At 41.2% G+C, this 22,938-nt stretch overlaps 1 protein-coding gene across 1 annotated transcript; it reads left to right on the top strand.

Annotated features, from left to right (window-relative positions):
- Positions 1 to 1,174: 1,174 nt before the first annotated feature.
- PCOAH_00019820 (Uncharacterized protein) lies at positions 1,175 to 11,392 on the top strand (the record flags this gene model as incomplete). Its single annotated transcript, XM_020058791.1, has 2 exons — positions 1,175 to 1,751; positions 1,977 to 11,392. The coding sequence occupies 2 exons, from the start codon at positions 1,175 to 1,177 to the stop codon at positions 11,390 to 11,392; spliced, it is 9,993 nt and encodes a 3,330-aa protein (XP_019914472.1).
- Positions 11,393 to 22,938: the final 11,546 nt, after the last annotated feature.

Below are 22,938 nucleotides of genomic sequence, written 5' to 3'. Positions count from 1 at the left end.
ACATTTTGGCCGGTTATTTTTTCCTTTTTAAATAACTGTTCCTGTCATAGGTAAGGCATCATATTAAGTGGCTATTCCTGGTTGTGCCAACCGTTTAGAGAGATGTTCGGACACGTGCGTGTCACTTTACTCTCCTTTAAAGACATATGTACGAAGTGTCGACAGGAGGAATCAGAATGGGGCAAAGGGCATAGGTATGCTTATTTAACACCCATTCTACCGAACACATAGACAGGTGTGTATGCCTCCAGCGGTGCACACACTTATGCTCATGTCATCCCGCGAAAGTGCCCAGGCCAGCACGCCAATTCGCAACAGATTCGCCATAACATTCACCTCTTAATATAATGTTATTTTTGCAAAGATGAAAATTTTTTTAAGCATTCTTTTTAAACATTATTTTTAAGCATTTTTTTTAAATATATTTTTTTTTTTCTCCGCGAAAAGCTGTCACCTTGGCCTGTTTCTAATATATGTCCTTTTTAAAAAAAAAAAAAAAAATTAACAGGTTCTGAGTAGATGTCTACGCGTGGAGACACACGAGTGTAGTTCATTTTTGCCCAGCTTGGCCATTCTTTTTTTAAAGCACACATAGCACGTTCAGTTTGTCACCAGTAGGTATGCTTAATTGACCTGGAAAGAACATTCGTAAGGGGTATGGGCGTATGTATATGTGCACATATTAGTATGCGCATGAACACATGTATAGCGAATATATGATGAGGGGCTCTCCCCAGTGGGTGATGCACACACAGCAGACATAGGCACTCGAAATTTCCCAAGGAAAGTGTTATCACAAAAATGTACAAGAAGGAAGTGTCCGTTTGGTACTCCCTTCGACAGCCCCGCTTGTTTCCTGTTTAGTAAGAGGAACTACTTTGCTGAGTGGTCTTTCATGGGGCACAGTTTAGGTTTCCCTTCTCCCTAGTGTCAATTGTGTCCAATGAGTTGTCCTCCCCGAACGGTGAGGTGCGAATCATGTGAGGACAGTTAAACGTGTTTTTTTTTTTTTTTTTGTAAACTTTGCCCCAATTGTTAATATAACAAGTCTTATATATGTCTGCTTCCTCAGAGCGTATTGCCTACATGCCTGAGTGAATGTCCCTTGGGGTATGCCGAACCCGAAGGGTAACACGCGTTGTTACCGTTTGCACTATCGTACGCACAATCTCTAATGTACCCCTTTGGCGGAACATCCATGGATAGCAACACGTGCAACTATCACAGGGGCATTAACCAAGGAATCGCACGGGGCTATGTCAGTAACGAAAATGTGCGCAGTGTGGCCAACTATGGTAACATCCGGGGGGAGTACAATGCGAACCCCACCTCGAATTTTTATCTGCCAACATCGGGATTCACCTCGATGAGCAGTGTGAGCAATACCGGCCAAGTGAACCCTACAAGTAACTACCCCCCCTGTGAGCATCTCCTAACTTCGTATGCATGTCTAGAGCCTTCGGTTAGCAAAGCCGCCCCCACCTCCCACATGAACACGTTCAACAATATCGTGGCTCCCTACATCGGAAACCTAGATAAAGGAAACAATTTAAACAGCTCACGTGGGTTTTTTGGGGATTATTCGTCTAAAGGGTTGACCCAGACTTATGACAGGAGTAGGGCTATGTCGTGTGTGCAGTGTGCTTGTTTGGGGCGGAATGCAGACAGTGAGGGAGGCACTCTGGATGCGGGCCTTTTAAACAAGGTGTCCGGGCCGTTCCTGGGTTATGGCGTTTACTCGGCGAGCGGAGGTAAGATCGGAAGTAATAGTAAAAGGAGAAAGTCATGTGCGATTAGCGTTGTTCGCGGCACTCCACCGATCCGAGTGAAGCGAAAAAAAAAAAAAAAAAAAAAAAAAGGTTGACATCGCGGAAAAGGTGTATCGTGGCAGCTGTTACTGTGCAACTTTGTCCTCATTTTTTTTTTTTTTTTTTTTCTTTTTTATTTTTCCCCTTTGTTACACCTTTACTGAGCAGGCACCCATCCCAGCGCGAGCGCGAATCGTGCCTCGATTAATATCAGCTCAGTAAGCCATCCTCCAGAAAACGCTAACATATTTTTCAACGCAAGGGAGAATTTGAGTTTTAATGCAGGCAGAACTGATGGGAATGCCATAGCACAGAGGCTGAACTACGGCTCAGGAGAGGGTGTGAGCGGAAGTAGCCAGATTACCAACGTTGGCGGAGTAACTGGCAGCGGGGTGAGCCTACCAAGCAGCGCACTACCAACGCACCTCCTCGATGCAAACGCCAACGCCTTCCAACCTGTAAACGAACGTGTGAGAACAAATGGGGAAAGCACCACTCAACCGTCGAATGCAGCTCACAACGTGTACGATTATGTAACCCTAAATCAAGTGTCCAGCAGACAGTGCACTGCCCCATTCAATTATCCAGCCATAAATGGGTGTCTGTTAAATTGCTTGAATTCAAACACTGGCAACAGCGTAACAGAGTTAAATATGAGGCCGACTGGGAATGGGAATAATACGACAAGCGGGTCGTTCCCCTCGGATGGAAATCCCATTCAGTCTTCAGCCATTGGCCTCTCAGGGGGGCAGAACGTGGACTCAGCTGCTTCTGTAAACCCCAATAGGATAAACACGGCCATGCCTACCATAAGTATAGTTTCTCCTCACCCAAGTGCAACAACACGGACTGCATATCTTACCACACCGGGTATGTGCATGGGTGCTCCCATTCCATGTGTCACCTCGTCCAACATACAAATGAACAACCTAACCCCGGGGAGGGGAGGATTAAACTTGAAACGTTTGGGAACCTACCCAGAGGCACCACGCCCCCTGAACGATGTAGAAAGGAAGAGCATTATTTATAGGAACGAGGTGAACAGGAGGAACTCGACTAACGAGGCGAATGCGTGCAGCTATCTAAGAGTGAACAACGAGATGGTACGGACCACATGCACAGGTCGGAACAGTCATTCCTACTTCAGGGGGAGCACGAACGAGTCGGTAGGCAGTCACGCTGGTAGGAGCAGCCACACGGTGTACCATGCAAGTGCACCAAGAACGGGAGGTATACCAAGAAGGAACGAATACAGAGAGGCATATGGAAGGCCCCCCCTGGAGGGGGACTTTTTATATACACAAAACCGCAAGTCCTACACTCAGACCAGCGAAGCGATAGATCCACGATGCTACAAAGAAGAGAAGATAAGTGGTCGGACCAGTCGACCCATGGATAGGTACACCCACTTGAGGGAACGTAAGATACTAAGTAAGAGAAGCTACGATTCGTTTGCCCACAGCGCTAATGAACCGCGTGAAAAAAAAGGCTTTAGCAGTTTCCATTATGCGCCAAATGTGAAACGCATAAGCACGCACGTGAGCTCCAGAGGAAGGAACACACTTCGGATGAGCGCTTCATCCGTAGGGGACAGCGACAGTGACAGTGACGCATCTGGTGACGATCAGGTGAGGAGGAGTTACAAAGAGGGTAGGAAAAGCGGCAGAAGAGGAGGTAGAAAAAGCGAGAGGAGAAGAGAAAACATCTGCAGTGACACTGCATCGTCTGCTTGTTCATTCAGCGACGATGGGGGAGGGTCTTCCGAGTCTTCCTCCTCGTCTTCCTTCTTTACCAGCACCGTGAGTGACAAAGTGAAAAGCAAAAAAAAAAAAAAAAATAAAAAACAAAGTGCAAATGTAAATGCAAATAAATGTGCAAGTAGAAGTACGAAGGGAAGGCTGGCCGTCCCCGAGCCGGGGAAGAGGAAGAGGCCAACAGTCATCGAATTTTTGAATGCCAAGTGGAACAGAGGTTCGTACAACGAGGAGGGTAGGGGTGGAAGTGGAAGTGAATGTAAAAGTAGGAGTACAGGTACAAATGTGGATGGCGGCGAAAGTTGCAGCCTGGACAGTTCAGGAGATTTTGCGAAAAAGCGAAAGAAAGATCCCCCCGGTGAGAAGAAAAAAAAACGAAGGAACAGTAATTTCGAGGAGGCATGGAAAGAAGTGGGCGCTTCCCAGCGAAGCAACGCGTTGTCTTCGAACGGGGATGAAAAGACGCGCAGAAGTGAGTGCACTGAGGGTGACTCTGACGGTGGGGAGTCCCTACCATATTCGGAGGAGGGGATGGAGGTAAGTGGATTGGTCGACACGGGTGGAGTCGCCGAAGTGAACAGTATTAGTTGTGTTGGCAGTGGTAGCGGTGACAGCCGTAGTGGTGGCTCTCGGGAGCTGCACAGGAAGGCGATAAAGAATCGCACGAGGAAGGGAAAAAATGGACAGGGCGCCATTTCAGCAAAGACGAAGGAAGCAGGTGGAACGAAAGTAAATATAAAGGGTGCGCCGAAAAAGAGCGATGACCAACGGGACGAGGTGGACAGCGAAGGGGGGGAAGAGCATATCGGAAATGAGGACGACAAGGACGAATATGATGAGAAGAATGATGTATCCCCTGAGGAGGTCCCAAAGGAGGACGCGGGAAATAGTCCCACCAGTGACGACCATTCGGGAAACGACCCGAGCACTGACAGTGAGGAGTTGTATGGAAGCATGAGCTCGAGTGATGAAAGTGAGAAGGATGGTTTTCATTCTGCAGATGGGGCATCCGGGGAGGAAAATATCGAGGTCGGTGAGGAGGAAGTGGAGGACAGCGATGGTGAAGTGGGGGAAGAACGACCCGGGGAGGAAGTGCAGAAGGAGGAGGGCGCCCCGTCGGAAGGGGACACAGAGGTGAAGAGAAAAAAAAGTAAAGTGGAGCAAGCGAACGCAGTGAAGAGAGAACCGAACTTGTCGTCTGAGAATGAACAGAAGGACGAAACGGTGAAGAGTTCTTCATCTGCAGGATGCACAAGCGACACGGAAATGAGCGATAGCGAAACGACTTCAAACTACGAATCCGCAGAGGAAAGCTCGGAGTACCTCCTAGACTGCTCGTCGGACGAGATCACCAGAACGGAAGGCTCCTGCGAAGGAAGCGGTAACAGCGAGGTGCATGCAGGGGGGGAGATGAACCCAGTTAAAGGGGCGAAGGATAACGTAGGCAGTGGAATAGGCAACGGTGTAATAGGTAGTGCAATCAGTGGTGCCATCCCGGAGAGAGAACCCAACACGTGTGCATCATCTATCCTTCGCGTTTGTAGCAGCGGGGTGAAGAGGGAGAAGAGCACCCAGGAAGGAGAAGTGAAAGTTATTGGGGGAAATGGCAACGAAAAGGAAAACCTCTTCTACAGAGAGGTACAACACCCCAGCGGAGTAAAGTGCTTCCAAACGGAGTGGCAATCACGCAACATCTCTTCCGGAGGGGAACCGCACCGACACAACAGAACCTGCATCATCAAGCATCACAGAAGACACGTCTACACTAATATGAGGAGCCTAGATTACATAAAAACCAACGAAATACTGAAGAAAATAAGAAAAAATGTAATAAAAAAAAAAAAAATAAATATATGCGAGTGGATCGTTCTCTTGTCGTACCTGTTTTGCAAGAAATCTCGTTACCTAGACTTCAACAAGATATATTTGTACAATGCAATGAAGAGGTTATCTCCGTTTCTTCTTAAATTGAGCAGAAGATGTAACGACACGGAAATAAAAAGTCTCTCCTTTTACCTGAGCAAGGTTTTTATCCTAGACGATCACTTCATTTTTCGAGTGAACATTTTTTTTTTCAACTGGTTCATTTTCTATGTATATAAAATGAAGTTAAAAAATGTGCACTTTATTGAGGACTTAAATTTGTTAATAAATTTTTTTTGTGGATTTTTGACAAACAGAAGGTTTTTGAATTACTCTCTTTTGTTTCTCATAAATGTTGTTTTGCAGAATGGGAGGGGTAAGTGTCTTTACGTGGGGGGTAACTACAGGTATGTGTGCTCTTTGTACGTGTCTTTGTTTTCGAAGGTTGTTTGTTTGGCTGGTCGGCATAGGGGCGCATGGAGGAGGTACCGGAGAGGGCATCTTCTCGCCACGCAAGGGGGAAAAAAAACCAGGAATAGCCACATTAAGAACGAGGTGCTGAAGTGGGAGGTTCCAAAAAATGAAAAGTGTAAACTGGAGTCACGCACAGATGGGGTGGCCAACCAGGGAGACAAAACAAATGTGTACACCCTCAGCGAAGGAACCATCCAAAATGGCCAACACGCAAAATCGCCAACCATAGGAATACATGCCCCTTCCAAACGACAGGACCTCATCCTGCTGTACGTCCTCTACGTTTCAAGGAACAACTTCTCCATTTACGTGAACCTACTGAAGCACATTTTGGATGACATTTTAAAATTTAAACTGACCTACAATTTCCACAGAGTAAAAATAAAGAGTAGGACTTTTTACAAGAAAATTATTCGCTGTTTGAAAAATGTGAAAAAAGTTATGAACAGGTCAGGCAGGAAGGGGAAGAAGCGGGGGGGAGACAATCTCACTTCCCAGCGGGATGACCATGTGAACGTGAATTACTCTTTCGTGTACCTCCTCATTGGCCTATTCATGGAGTACACATCTTTTTCATTCACTCCTTCCATAGTGAGCTTCTTCCAGAATGAGAAGCTAGCCAATCTGCACAGAGAGCTCATCTCCCACCTGAGAGACTACACTGAAGTCACCTTCAAGTACATGAAATTTTTTGCCCTGGATATGATGAGGGTTTATGGAAACATTTGGCTGCGAAATGTTTTTACGTCTGTTAATTTGAAAAAAATGGACGGAGTGGATAAACTGAATGGTGTGCATGGCGAGGTGGATTATGCGGATGACTGTTTATCCGTCGTGAGGGGGGGAGACCCAAATGGGTGGAGGCGCCGACGCATTGGCAAGAGGAGTTTAATGAGTACAGAATGGACAAGGAAGGGTGGTATGTCCACCATCATAACGGCCACGAAAACCACGGTAATCACCCTCCACGCGGGGTGTAACTCCCGCAGGGAGGATGGAGAACCAGACGAAAAGAGCGCAGTGCAAGTAACTCAAAAGGATGATTTAAAGCGAAGAAGTGGTGCGATGGATATCCCAAAGGGGGAATTGCAAAATAGACCCGCGTGTGTGCAGAAGGAAGACCCCTCCCACGAAGGAAAGGACGAGTACGTACCGTTGGATAACTGCACGGAGGAGAAGGAAAGGATGGAACATTGCAAGGTGGTATCTTTCGAGGGCGAAGGTGCCGATGAGGATTCACCAGATTTACCCGTGCGAAAAAGAGCCAAAATGAAAACTCCTGCCAAAAGCGAACCCCCAAATGGATTACAAAAGAGTAATAAAGGAAACCACTACGCGAATGAAAGTTTCGTGGACGCCACTCTCTTCATGCTGTGCAGATGTCTGAAGGTGTTCAAGGGAAGTACCACACTTAGCACCCTCTTCGATATTTTGTTTCTTTCCTTCATGCATAGAATTAATGGAGACCAGTTAAAGCGTTTTCTTGTAGAAATGTACACCACAGATAAGGAGCTCAGCGGGTTGGTAACGAAAATAATTTTTAGGAGTGACCTTCGAGATGAATGTTTCCGCAACGTATCTTTTGTGAATTATTTTTTGGGAAGGAGGGAACCGCTAGATCTTATGCATGTCCATTTGGGTGGCTTGCAGGTCGGCTTGGCTGATGTGTGTGCGTTCTACCTCGGGGGGTTCATGCGGTGTGGCGCCCGAAACAGGAGTAGTCACATCGGTCGAACCGGTCGACTCGGTGGGCAGTGCCATCCCCTTGAGGGTAGACCCGCCGGAGAGACCAACCACCTAAATGCTCAGTTGCATGTGAAGCCCTGCCCGTGCATGTTCCTTATGTACGTCCTTTTCTTTTCGAGGATTTTTCAAAATTTCAAAATGTACTTTATGCACTTTACGAGATTTTCCTATTCGCTACAAAGGAGAGTAATGACAGGGAAACAAAACATCGAAAGGGTTGATGCACGTGGAACGGCGTCCAGGTGTCTGGAGTGGGGAGCGCAACATGGTTACCGTTGTGACTACTGTGAGAGGGGTGCTTTTTCAGACGGTGCGATCGCAGAGAGGGAAGCGATATCCAAGTGGGAGGAAGACAAATGGAGTGGTAACGGAAAAGGAGTAATGGAAAAGTACCACCTGATAAGCGTTGAAGATGGAATAAATATGCCCCCCTTTAAGGGGATGAAGAGATGCTCATCGGTTATCTGCATGAGAGCGAACGAGAAGGAGAGTGCAGTAATACCAACAAAGTTAGAAAGTGTGAAAATACGGGAGAATAATTCAATAGGAAATAATGACCTGTTGTTTAGTGAAAGAACGGCCCAGCACATTCTGAGCGTCCTGTATGAGCAGAGGAGGATGCACGATGTTCAGTTGGGTAGCATTTTCGCCAGGATCGATGGGTGCATATTTGATGGACGCCTGGGGGGAGGAAGAACAAAGGAGAAGATACTAAACGGGAGAACCCCCCCGTGTGCGATAAAAGAACGCATCCGGGAAAGATACGCAAAGATCCTAAGTGGCGTCCTCAAGTGGAACAAGCATAACATTGCCTATAATAGAAGGAAGGAGGAGGAAAAGGAAAAGGCAACCCTTAAAAGGAGAAGAAACAAATACACAAACATAATAATCGATGTGTACCCGTTAATTTTTCTATCCCTGGCGAAGCTCCTTAAGGCCACTATAAGCATTAACGATGACGTGAAGGACAAATGCTTCGATGTAAAGAATGAGGAGTTTCCAGTCCAGCTGCTCATCTCTGTGGAGTTAAATAAGAATGAAGAGGCTCTAAAAATTCATCACACGGAGATTAAATCTCCCGGAAGATCCAAGTGGCAGTACTCCTTTGTTAGGAGGTGTCCCTGTAGTGGGATTCCATCCTGTCATGCCCCATCCCATGGTCGCTCCGTAAGGGGAAAGAACCCCACGTCACCTTCACACCACCTGGGAAGAACCAACTGCAGCCTAAACCTGGCAATCAAACTTTTGTACAGAGAAATAAAAACCGATTTTTACATTCTGAGTGAGTACTATGAGGAGAAGGTGCACATGTACCGGACGCTGCTGATTCTGTTGGTGCTGAAGTATCTGTCCAGTGGTTTCAACTTATCTTCCTTTCGAAGGAGGTTTGTTCTTTTTTTTACGCAGAGATTGTTTCGCTTGCTATGTTTTAGAGTCATGTGTTTGTTTTTATCTGACGTGCATTTGAGCAAGCTGACTAGTGAGGTACTCATCGTAGATGATAACTTCCTCGTGAAGAGCTACCATGCGAAGCGTCAAAGGAAGAGACGCCGTATGGAGGATCACCTGGGGGGTGGGCAACTCTCGCCACGCCGTAGTCGACTCTTCCAAAAGAAATCCTACAACAGGTATAAGAGGTACTCGGAAAACTTTCTCTTTAACGTGGAGTTTGTTAACGACGGGGAGGTAAGTGAAGAGGTGCGAACTCCGAGGAGACGCACCGTGTACAAACCATTCGTCCCATTCGGAATGATTGTGATGACGAAGGGGGAGATCCTGAAGCTGAAGTTGCAACGGAAGGAGGATATAAAAAAGGACAACCTTTATATAAATAAGTGCATTTTGAAGGGAAAATCGAAAAGTAAGAGCAAAGCAGGACCAGAAATGGGGAACCAACTGCCAAGTGAGGAGAAGCATTCCGTCCACCTATCCATCGTATCGATAATTCTGCTCATGAATACCCTCAGAAAGAACAGCAACTACTCTTGCAGTATCAATTTCTACTTAAGTTTATTTGTGGACAAATTTTTGGAAAAAAAAAAATACATACATGTGGATGACCAGTATCTTGTGCATAGCTACCTGGTGAATCTACAGAACCCGTTACAATTGAATGGCAAAAAGGAGCTCTTCACCATGAGTGAAAAAAACAGTTGGGTTAGAAGGAAGTTTGAACTGATGAACAGTGGTTACAAGTTTTTCATATCTTCTAGTAGGTTCCCCTTATTTGAGTTCATTTTCTACGAAGCCCTAAAAGTGTACTTGACTTTTCTCCACAAAAATGCATTGGGAGCTTTGGTCTGTAAAATGTCTACCTTTAACAGCATGTATGCGGGCATGAACAGAAATTTGCACTTCGGCATAAAAATCAACCACCTTCTGTGTTGCAAGCTTAATACCCTACTCATGGAGGAGCATTTAAATATGCGCTTGAATAAATCTCCTTCCAGTGTGACTTCTATTCTGTCTGCTTGTAAATTTCTTTTCATCTCGATGCTGGATGAGAGTGAGAATTGTGAGTTGGTGGTGCCTGTTTCGGGGGGGTGCACCACATATGGGGAGAACACACTGATGGAGGAGACCAGGCCGTTGCACCGAGTGTGTCTGCCGGGCGGAGGGGATGACCCAGTGTTAGGCAGGCAGCACATGCTAGTAGATCAAAGTAATCCGAGTGGTGGTGATTCCCATGGGGAAGGATTAAACGTAGCAAATTTGTTAAGGGTTGAAAACGGGACGAATGGCCATTGTGATGCCCCACGGAGGTACAACCCGAATGAGAAAAGGTCCGGGAGACTGGTGGTTGGGAACTGCACAAGGGATTATGTAAATGCCGCCGTGGGAACATTACAGAGGGGAGAAAAGACGACATCGGTTTGGGACAACAATGGGGGATGTACTGAACGGGAGGGGCAAATCACCCCCCAGTGGGGAAATTCTTACCGCGCCTCCCATATAACAATCGAGCACTGCACCAAGTATCAAATTGAACATTACCATAAGGACGAAGGAAGAAACGTCCCCATAAAAAAAAAAGCAGCCATCTATATGAAGCCAAACGACGTGAACAAGCTAATCACTTCCTTCCAGCTAATGAACAGAACTATTCTGGACTGCACCGACTTCATTTACGAGTTGTACTTTTCTAGCGAGAGGGATGATTTTCCACAGGAGGAGAAGGAGAAACGAAACAGACACATCTACACATGGTTTGAGAGTTGCCTAAACGTGTTAACCTTCGAAAGGTGGGTCGTCCATCAGCTTTACAACAAATTTGATAACGTTTCCTGCATCTATACGTTGAAGGAGGAAAGGATATTGTCTAGCCATTTGGTTAGAATCAATTCACACATCCTGAGCGACATTGCCAAGATGCAGAGTTACTTTGAGGATCGGTTCGATGATGTGAAGAAGGCTTTTCATGCGGATCGGATAGCGAAGCAGGAAGCGAGTGAACCCATATGCACAGAAGAATGTGCATCTATGTTAGATGCAACGAGGGAATCAAATTCTGCAGATGTGGTTGGACAACTTCGTAATAGCGAGGAGCTAGCCAAACCAGATGAGCTCATTGAGGACTATGATGAGTTAAACTCTTTTATCGACTTTGGGGGGGACATATCTTCCGGTATGCTCCTACAAAGAACGAATGCGCGGGCCGTACAAGGCGAAGTTGGTGAGGATGTTCAACGACTGAATGAGTACAAGGTGGACGAAGGCTGGCTCACCTACATCCGATCTTTGATTTGAAGCGGGCCGGAGTATGTCTCTGCCCCGCTGGTTAACAGACCCACATGCACATCATTTTTAGCAACAAAAAAGGGGGAACACATGACAACGTTAAGCAAACTAACATGAAAAATGTAAAAAAAGGATTTCATTTTTAATGGTAACATATCATATTACCGCTTGGAAGCAGCTTTTAATTACGTTCCCCGGTATACAATTGGTTCACATTTTGCAGCTAAAAAGAAGGAGTCCCCCCCCCCTTCTTGCTGTACATTCCAACGTTTGGATGTACCATGGTAAGGGAGGGGAAAGGCAAACTGCTTTTTTCTTCAAAGCGAATTTGAAAATGTCGCTTACATGTACAGACTAGATAGTTGTGGTGGTGTTCGTATGGGGGAGAATACACACCGGTAGGGGCATAGTAATTTGCCTTTTCACACCATAGGGAGGAAACAACCAGCATCATCACGAGGACAAGGTGGAGAAGAAAAAGGACCCTGCTCATCCATCTTGATCTACACATAACTCTAGTTCTTTTTTTCTTCTTTTTTTTTTGGCCCGTCCCCCATTTGGCAATATCCACATACGAATTTACAAAGTGATAATCTCCAAGCTACGCTGCGGGGACACATGCTAGTGTAGCACTCATCCGATTTAAAAGATCTCCAAATCAATTCCCATCCTCTAGTGAATCCCCCTTCTTTTTTTTTTTTCCCCTTTTCTTTTCTTCCTTTCTTTTTTCTTTTTCCCCCTTTTCTTTTCTTCCTTTCTTTTTTTCTTTTTCCTATTTAGTGTTAAAAAATTTTCGAGATGTCTAAGGAGCTTTTTTTCTATTTTTTTTTTTTTTTCTTTTCTTTTCCGCCGTTGGTTAACATAACCATTGAGTTTATTTATTTTTATTTTTTTTTACAAGTTTTTATCTTCATAATTTTTTCTTCTTTTTTTTTGAAATACATGAGTACTTTTTTGAAAAGGTCAGTATATTTTTTTTCTTTTTCTTTTTGTCTCCTTTATGCGAGTGTGATTGTTGTGCAGTTGGTGTCAGTTTTTTTCTTTTTTTCTTATGAGAAAAATGCTTGTTTTAAATAATATGTAATTTAAATACAATATTTCGTACGATTAATGTAAAGTAGATAGAGAACCTGTGAATTGAAAGGGGGAACAGAATATTTGAGTGTGTTGCTTGTTAGCAAGGAAAAAAGAATTAAAATCATGGAATTTTGACTTTTTAAAAATTTTTGCATATGAATATTAAAGAATACCATAAACTTTAAAAAAATAATGGGCAGATCAAGTACTTATAATTGAATGGTTGATACACATTTTATTATATTAGCAATGTAGTTGTGAAACGTTAAAAATTAAGGTTAATTTGAGGAATAGTTTTAATGTGGTATGCAATAGTATTTTATGAGAAATGAAGAGTTATATGCATACATAGGTTTTCATTGTATGATAAAAAGTATTGTGAATATGCGAATGATAATAATGCATGTGTACACATATATGTGTGAACATTTACATAGAAACCCTAATAATAATGAATGAACACATATGAAGTAATTCGGGTCACAAAATACTGATAGAAGGGGCGGCAGTAGGAAGGCGTAGGGAAGGAAGGGGGGTTTTATATGTATGCTCCCCCCTCTCTATATATAATTAAGTGGACAGGATACATTTATTCAATGATGTTACATGCGCTGATAAGTTATATTTTTCCGTTGTCTATTATTACTTTGCCGTTTGGGTGGTGGTCGTTGTCGTTCATTATATATGGTAGAATTTTCTGTTAAATCTGACGTGGAACCTTCAGTAGAATATTCCGTTGTTGAGTCGTTCGTTAGTGTTTCAAAGTTACGCCTATTGAATCTTTTCTTTCTTTTATTGTTGATGTTGCTTCTTCCTCCTCCAAAAGTGTTATGTACGTTAGGAAAGAATGGTGTGTACTAAAATAAAAATAGGAAGGAAGGGATTAAAATATGCACATAATATATATATTAATGCTCATTTTAATATTTATTATTCAAAAGGGGTAAAATAAATATTTAGTACATTACATTATTATATATATTTCAAATGAATTGAGGACATTACCTTATATAGGAAAAATGCCAGTGCTGGTAATCCTATTGCAGCAAGTCCACCAGACACAGCAGCGGTAATGTTTATACATTCGGATGTATGTCTTAAAGAACATTTCAATTTTAATAATTCCTGATAATCACGTTTATTAGTCATGTTCCTAAAATCTGTACACCATCCTTTATCACTATCTCCCTTTTCACATACTGCATTCATATGACCGTAGGCTAAAGGAACTTTTTCTAAGTAATTGGAATAGTCATCCTTAGTACAGTTAGACCCGGAATTTTTAGGGTCCTGTGCATATGCATTTATAGTTGGATAGTCCTGAGTGTAATCATATATTGATTTCATGTGGCCGAAAATGGTTTGGTCAATATTGCCCCCTTCATATATGTTACTACATGGCTTATCAACTTGCAGTTTTTTTAATTCTTCGTATACCATTTTCATGGCGGTGCAGAAATCCTTAGATTGGGGCATAGTTCTGAAGAGCTCATCTCCTATCCAATAGTACAATGAAGTGCAGTACTTGCCGCTAGGCGCTTCCTTCTGCGTTCTATTCTTCTTCGATGCAAGACAATACGCTTTTACAGCTGACTCGCCATATTCCGGAATACCCCCATACTGAGTCAACAAAGCGTCGATAGCATTTTTCACTGTTTCTGTGTCCATCCCACCTGCACCATTACACTGGTCATTGGCACCACTTAATTCTTCGTGCATTTCATAGGAAGGTAACTGTTGTAAGCACGTTTTCTATAAGTGTGTAATGGAATGTTAATGAAATGAAATGAAAATGGGGTGAATGAAATGTAAATGGAACGAAGGTAGACGGGTCATTGGAATAATGGGGGGAAGGAGGTTCCTTCCTTATATCCATCATTCCTTCATTCCTTATTCCTTCTTTCCTTTCCTTATTCCTCCTTAGACCTCCCTATCTTCCTTTCCACCTTAGACCCTTCCTTCCTTAGACCTCCTTCACTGTCATTCCTTTCATTCCTTTTTATTTCCTTCTCCTTTTCCCTTCACAATGACGTACTAACACCATAAAACTCTATACCACTACCACACTAAGAACAACACATTAAAAACATTGTTTGCACTTACCCCAACACCAGAACCGTGTCCAGAAGAACCTGGATTCCAAGTTCCTGTGGAACCGGAACCAGAAGAACCTGGAGGTTTCCATTGACATTTTAATTCTGATGAACTCCGTGCACAGTGTCCCTGATATTTGTTCCAGAATTTGGAACAATATTTGTCACTATTAACACTTTTACATTTCTGTTTCACATTAGTAGGAAACGTTTTGGGGAAAATGTTGTTGTACTGTCCCTGATATGTACTATCACAGGCATCATAATAAACCTTTAATTGACTATTATTTGGATGGTTGTAGTCCTGGCCCAAGTCGAATTTATCCTTTTCTTCTTTGAATCTTTCCCGGCTACTATGATAGTTTGAACATTTGCATGCACCGTCGATAAGGAAACCTTCCAGTACAGCGCACACTTCATTCATAATAGTTGGAAATTTTCCCTCATCTTCAGTTTGGTGTACCTTCTCCCCCAACCAATAATAGAACCACTTGCAAATGTCACTGTCATTCATATTTTGCTTTTTTAATTTGGACACAAGGTTCCATGCATGCGTAATGAAAAGTATCTCCCTTTTAACTCTGTTATATGTATTTAACGCAGTTTCCAATCGGCCCATTAACCCAGCAGTACTCACTTGGGGGACTACATTTCCTAACATATGATACACCCATTCTGAATATAGAACAGGTTCTTGATTCTGCAGGTGTTATTGGTAAGGGTACATATATGTGTATTCTTATCGTTCACTCATTTATGCATTAGAAATTATACGTACCATATATGTATATTCATATTGATCAAGCAAAAGTGTGTAGTACCCTCTCCCCGAGCATCATGGTTCACACATATACTGCTGCTTATAAGGTATTTATATTAAAATGTGCATTCCTTATGTGTTCCAATTGAATATATATATGTAAGAGATCCTTGTGCAAGATAATAATTATATACACCCATTAGGCTCCCACTCCTTGCAATTTCATGCACCGTTCAACTTCTAAAATATAGATATACACTTTATATATATATGAAACCCTTATACATAATAGGAATGAAGGAAGAAACAAATAAAAACCTTCTTTACATACACTCCTTTTTCTTACTTCTCATCTATGTATTATATTATTGGAGTGTAATTATTTCTGTTCACACTTGTTTGTATTCGAACATTACATGATCATTTGCATCCTTACATATAATTATTACATATATACACATATATATACAGGAGCGTAATATTTCTCTCTCTTGTACAAGAATTCTTCTGCTGGCATACTTTTTTCATTTTCATGCTCACTTTTTAATAAAAAAATTTTTCTAGAAACTGCAAGTATGTATACTACAGTTCATACACACAAAACCTCAGTTTTTCTTTGTGAATGTGTATATTCCAGATTATATAGAAAATCGAGTGTGCATTTAAGAAATAAGTGGAGAAAAAAAAAGCACAAAAGGACTTATATTAACTACACAAAGGAAGAAAGGCAGAAAACACATCAATGTAATAATAATAATTCCTTCTACAGAACAACTCTCCTTTTTCCATTTGTGATGATTATACTATGAACTATTAATTTATATGAGGAATATATTCCCTACTACTTGAGCATACTTCTCCTACTATTAATCTACGTTATATTTTATGGATTAGTTAACACTCTTCTTTTTCCTTTTCTTATGTTTATCACTATCAGAAAGTTCATTGTTTAAAATTCAGGTTTTATCGTTCAGGATTCAAGTCTTAGGGTCCAGAGATTAGGGTTTAATGTTCAGCGTTTAGGGTCTAGCGTTTAGAGTTCAGGGTTTAGGGTTCAGGGTTTAGGATTTAGGGTTTAGGGTTAAGGGTTCAGGGCTTAAGGTTCAATCTTCAAGATACAGGCTTTAGGCTTCAGGCTTTAGGATTCACAATTTATAATTTAAGCTTTAGGATTAACCGTTTAGGGTTCAGGGTTTAGAGTTCACTTATTAGTGTTCAGGGTTTAGGATTCATGGTTTATTGTTCAGGGTTCAGGTCTTAAAGTCCAGGGATTAGGTTTTAAGATTCAGGGTTTGGTGTTTGGTGTTTAGGGTTCAGGGTTTAAGGTTTAGGGCTTGGGGTCTAGTGTTTATGGTTCAGGGTTTATGGTTCAGGGTTTAGGGTTCAGGGTTTAAGGTTTAGAGTTCAGATTTTAGGGTTTAGTTTTTTGGGGTTCGGAGTCCAAGGGCCCGTACTATATATTGTACATACAGGGACTTCAATTAGTAACGCTAATCCGCTAACCCTACACCTATGCCGTGAATCCTTAAAAGGTAAAACATAAACACTCAAGCTTAAATCGTGAACCCTAAAGACGAAATACTAAGCCCTAAACCCTCAACCCTAAACCCTGAACGCTAAACCGTAAATTCTAAGATCATAAATCCTGAACCCTCGAATCGTTGAGCCTAAACCCCTGAATCCTAAACCCTCAATAACAAGCAATTAATCCAAAAACACTAAACCCTACAATCTAAACATTAAAAATAAAAGCCTAAACTCTAAAACCTAAACCTTAAATGCTAAATAGTAAATCCTAAACGTTGAACCCTAAACCTGAAGTTAATATACTAGAACATTATCCCTGAACCCTAAACCCTAAAACCTAAAACCTAAAACCTAAAACCTAAACCCTAAGCCCTAAACCCTTCTAAAATAATAGTTGCTTGGATTCTTTCCGAGATGTTATAACTCTTCAAAAACACCCTCTCCTTCTTTAAACAGCAGCCCATAAATCCCTAACCCTAAACCTGAAATCCTAATTCTTCTACACCTAAATCTTATTCTCACACCCTCAATCTTCATTACAACAGCTTAAAAGCTAAATCCCAAAACATGAACCCTAAATCAAGAACTAAAATTTAAACCCTAAACCCGAAGTACTGTTCTCCAATTTTCCACTTTTTCTCAACACAACACCCATATTTTCCAACTCCCGCATAACCCTAAACCTACCATACGCTAAACCCACCTTACCCTAAACCCACCTTACCCTAAAACCACCTTACCCTAAACCCACCTTACCCTAAACCCAACTTACCCTAAACCCACCTTACCCTAAACCCACCTTACCCTAAACCCATCTTACCCTAAACCCACCTTACCCTAAATCCTGAACCCTAAATCCTGAACCCTAAATCCTGAACCCTAAAACCTGAATCCTAAAATCAGAACCCTAAATCCTGCACATTAATCTCCGAACCCTAAACCCCGAACCCTAAACCCTGAACCCTAAACCCTGAACCCTAAACCCTGAACGCTAAAACCTAAAATCTAAAACTAAAGCCTGATCCCTAAATCCTAAACCACAAACCCTAAATTATAAACCGTGATCACTAAAAGGTAAAATCCTAAAACTTGAAATCTGTAGCCTTAACTGAAAAACCCTGAAACCTAAATCTTTAAGGCTAAATCCCAAACCCTAAAACCGTAAAACCCGAACCCTGAACGCTGAACCCTGAAACCTAAACCCTAAACCCTAAAACTTCAGGACTGAACTCTAAACACTCACCACTAAACTCTGAACCCTAAACCTGAATCTAAATCCTGAATCCAAAAGTCTGAACCTAAACCCCAAACCGTAAACCCTAAACCCTATACCCTGAGACCAAAGCCCTAAAACCCTTAATCCCTAAAAGCTGAGCCCGTAGAACTCTCTTCAATTTCTTTAACTTCCTTAACCCTTCGAAAATCCGCTCAACTTTATAACGCCCCTTATTCATTTATGTTGGTTATAATATAGAAGGAGGAGCTCATTTTTGTGTAAAATGTAATATGCATTAACGAGAAGAAATGGGTGAAGTGTAAGTTATAAATGGTGCACATCTTCTCCTGATGAGAAATCTATTTATAATGTAATTATCAAGGAAAAGGAAGGAACGATGAACATAAAGGTGTGTATTGTAGTGTGAAATTAGGAAGAGGGAACTCTGGTAGCTCATCTATAATAATGCATAGTTCGTAGGAGCTAATTGTTGTATACTTATATTACGTAAAGAAGAAGGAAGGAGGGAGCTGAGGGGGAGGAATGTAAAGGAAGAAAATTGCTTCTACTAATCAATTGTAGAGTGGAAGGGGGAAGGGGAGGAGTGTATTTACTGTATAGGAACTTTATTTGCACTAAAAGTTCTTAATGAAGGACCCTTTTAAAAATGGGGGAAGGAACATAAATTAATAATATATCCGGATAGAATTTTATTCAAAAGGATAGAAGTTTGCGTTATTCCATGTGTACAATAGGGGAGTAAGAAATATATTAATGTAACCTTTTGAATAATCAAGTACAGGGTTCAATAATGTAATAAATAAGGAAGAAGTTAAAATATTTGTTCTTCATTTTTTTATTTTACTTACTCAATGCACTTGTTCCTATATTTCTGCCTTAATTATGTATGAAAGTGCTCATTTAATAGATGTGTGTGTATTTAATTTGTTATAATGGCTCTCAGAAGAAATTTGAACGATTTGTATACTATTTTATGTGAGAAGTAAAAAATATTTTTAGGGCGGACATTTTGTACTTTCCTCCTTTTTTTTTGTGTATTATAATCCTTGTTAGAAGGAAAGAAGGAAGGAGCGGAAGCGAAGGAAGCGGAAGTGGAGCAGAGAAGAAAAGAAGTTTCCACACAGACATATATATATTTATACTGAAGAACGTGTGTGCGCAAGTGAGCAGAAGAAAAGATGTTCCTTGTACACGCACATATGTGTGTGTTTTCTTCATAATGTATGAACATATATAAGGAAGAACGCACATTTTATATAACATAAGTTTCTATTATATATACAGATATGTACATATAGAGTGTTGGGAGGACTACAGGCAGATGATGATGGACCGCAAGTATTAGGGGTATTCATACTTCTCTTTTTTCTAGTTATATGAACAATTGTAACATTAATCCCATTAAATACATAAACAGAAGTGCACATGAACGTTGAAAATGGTGGACGAACTACAGGCAGATGGTGAACCACAGGGACCATTGGGGGTATGCTAATTTTATGTTCAACATCAATAATTGAGAGAATGTGTTTATATATAATTTTTTTGATACGTATTAAAATGAACTCAAGGAGGTATACATATAGAGTAATATATATATTTGCACTATTCACATTTATAGAAGAAACAGTTGGAACAATTACCCTCAAATGTACAATACTATAGAATGTTTGATAAGGGCTCCAGCGGGTGTGAGAAAGGTAACACATGGTACGAAACAATGAAGAATAGATTGGAGAAAAATCAAGATACTAAGAAATATGTGGATAAAATTCTAAAGGGCCTATGTTACGCATCATCAATGCAAGGCACCCTTTCTTCTAATAATAATTTCTGCGATTTTTTCTACTTTTGGGTAGGAGACATGTTACCAAAAATTTTAGATGATTCATCATTCAATGCAGCTATAGAACTAATTAGGACTGCAATGGAGTCCACTGGGGATAATCAGAAGTGCAAATTTGAGCAGCGCTCAAACCACAAGGAATATTTCAATAAGTGGAAAAAGGTGTATGATTTTTCCGTAGACTGCGGCCGTATGGAGGGAGTTTTACTAACCTCAGGGGTCCTCTGCACTGAGGACTACTACAACCACCTCAAAGGAGCTATTGAAGCTTATAATGCTGTATGTAGAAATGGTACAGGGAAGGATGATGCACGTTGTAAGAGAATTCAAGCAGTGCTTGAAGGTTACGAGGAGGGGAAAGAATTACAATTGAATTTTACACCACAAACAGAAACACCTTCATCAGAGACGGGTACTACAATATACAAGAATGTATGCTTCGGATTTAGTACTACTTCTACAGGATGTCTAGCACTTTCTGTTACTAAGGAACACCGTGACAGTGCAGATGGTCCAAGTAGTCCACGTCGTCAAGTTCCTGCTCATTCTACCATTACCCAGGTAAGTACAACAGACAAAGAAACAACAACAAAAATAATGGAAAATTAATCCTTCCTTATTTATTCAGAATGTATACACACACACACACATATATATTGTGTTCATGATAATATTTTAATGTGTACACTAATTAGGGGAGGTAAAAATTAAAAATAAAAGTACTTTTGGGGTTATATATGTATATTTCGTGTTAATTACATTTATAGGATCCGATATTAGGGATCTTACCCTCAAGAGAAGTTTATGAAGAGTATGACACTAACGGGATGGTATACGTTAACCATAACACTGTTCCTGCGTTGAGGAGTAACCTGAAGAGTGAAGTACAAAAATATACAGGGGTAAGTGATTGTATAGATGAGATTGCAAGCGTATGGTATTATATGAAAGAAGTAATGCCCGAAAGCAAGTCATACCATGGGAAACGTTGTGAATATTTTTATTATTGGCTGGGGGACAGAGTAGGGGAAAAATTGAACGACGCTGGAAAATTCGCGGAAGCTATGCAGAAAGTTTACGAAAAATTACCAAAGGAAAATGGTACAAGTGAGTGCAAAATTTTGTATGAAAATATTAGCAAAGACCAATTCGAACGAATGAAAAAACTGTATAGTCACTCGCACGACTACGCAACTATTATACAACTACTGCAGAAGAATGGATATCGTTGTACTGAGGAACTTAAAAAATATATGGAAGGCATTTACTTAACTTACGATAATGTGCTTGCAGCATGTAATAGCAGCAGTTCTGATGGTCCGCACTGTAGTGGATTTGAGCAGAACTATGGAAAATACTGCAGTAAGGAGTCAGCAAAATTATCATGTGGAGGCGGAATAAGTACGGCTGCCGCCGCTGCTGTCTCTTCCATATTAGGAATAGGAGCACTACCTACGCTTGCATTCCTTTCATACAAAGTAATTACCACAATATATACACACTTAAAAATATATAATAGTAGCATTATATTAATGTATACCTTCTTTTTTTTTTTTAAAGAATAAATATAGGATTCGCTCCATTATATATGTATTACACCCTCTCCACCCTAACACCACCTTCCCTTCCACTGCACCCACCTACCACCCCTAACAACCTTCCTTCCATCCTACTACCACCCTAACAACCCTTCCTTCCACCTACCATCCCTAACAACCCTTCCTTCCTCATCCTTCTTCCTTACTACACTTACACCCTTTTTTTTCCCTTTCCGTACACCCACCTTCTTACTCCTCCTTCCCTTCCTTTTCCTTCCTTCGTAGTATGATCTTCTACCCCCTGGATAAGTAACTACTTTGGAGGAGGAAGGAACTCCCCTAGGAGTAATAGAAGAAAAGGAAGATCAGGTGCAAAGAGCTGGGAACCATTCACAGACAACAATTCCACATTCGACTCCACAACGGACGTCTCAACTGTAGCTTCAACAATTGATGATTCCACAGATGGATCTACTATATATGGTGAACCGCCACACAGAAGAGGAAGAAGAACAGGAGCAAATACTAATAGAAGGCAACAACAACCACAACAGCAAAGCCAACCACAGCAGCAGCAATGGCCACAAAGAACTAATATAAAATATCATCCTACATAATATTCCCTCACTCCTTCCCTCCTTCTCCAGAAATTATAGACTACACATACAATGCTGACCCCTTCCCCTCCCCAAGATCTATAATAAAATATACCTAAGGAACAACAGAAACCACTTTTGGGGTGTATGGAATGTGCCGAAGGAAGAAGAATATTATGGCACATGTGCACATAAGTATATTTTATAAAAAAAAAGAAAAAAGAAGAGCAGGTTTAAGGTAAGAAAAAGGAGAAAAGGTTTAAGCTGAAAAAAAAAAGAAAAGTTTAAAGGAGAAAAAAAGAAAATGAAAGGAAAAAAAAAAGATATAAAAGAAAAATTAATATTAGAAGAAAAAAAAATAAAACAAAATAAAAGAAGAAAGAAAAAAAAGAGAAAAATGAGGCAAAAAAGAAAGGGGTGAAAAAAAAGTAATGAAAAAGAAGGGTGAATGAATCAGTGGGAGGGTGTTTAATTTCGCATTTTAGGGTGTGTGTGTAGGATTTCGCATTTTAGTGATGTGTGTAGAATTTCGCATTTTAGGGTGTATGTGTGTAGCATTTCACACTTAAGGGTGTGAAGTACGAACTGATGCTTCGTGAACAAAACATTTCACACCCCTATTGAAGAAACAATTTTTTTCCCTTTTTAATTATTTTTTTTTTCTGTAGTATTTTGGAATGCTTCGTAAGACAAGAAAACGTTACAAGAGAGCACCTAAAATATCTGGTCCCTCCTTAGAACAGCAGATTGTTGACCATGTTGACCACCAGGCAGATGGTTCACGTGAATATTATTTAGTGAAGGAACGAAAGCCTCGTTCTACGCCTATAAAAAGGAGGAAAAAACGTGCTGATCGTCGTCGTCGTTGTGTAGGTCACCGC

This window comes from Plasmodium coatneyi, chromosome 8 (genome assembly GCF_001680005.1).
Source record: "Plasmodium coatneyi strain Hackeri chromosome 8, complete sequence".
Classification (NCBI taxonomy): domain Eukaryota; phylum Apicomplexa; class Aconoidasida; order Haemosporida; family Plasmodiidae; genus Plasmodium; species Plasmodium coatneyi.
Note: the sequence above shows the minus strand (reverse complement) of the source record. Positions and strands in the feature narration are given on the sequence as shown.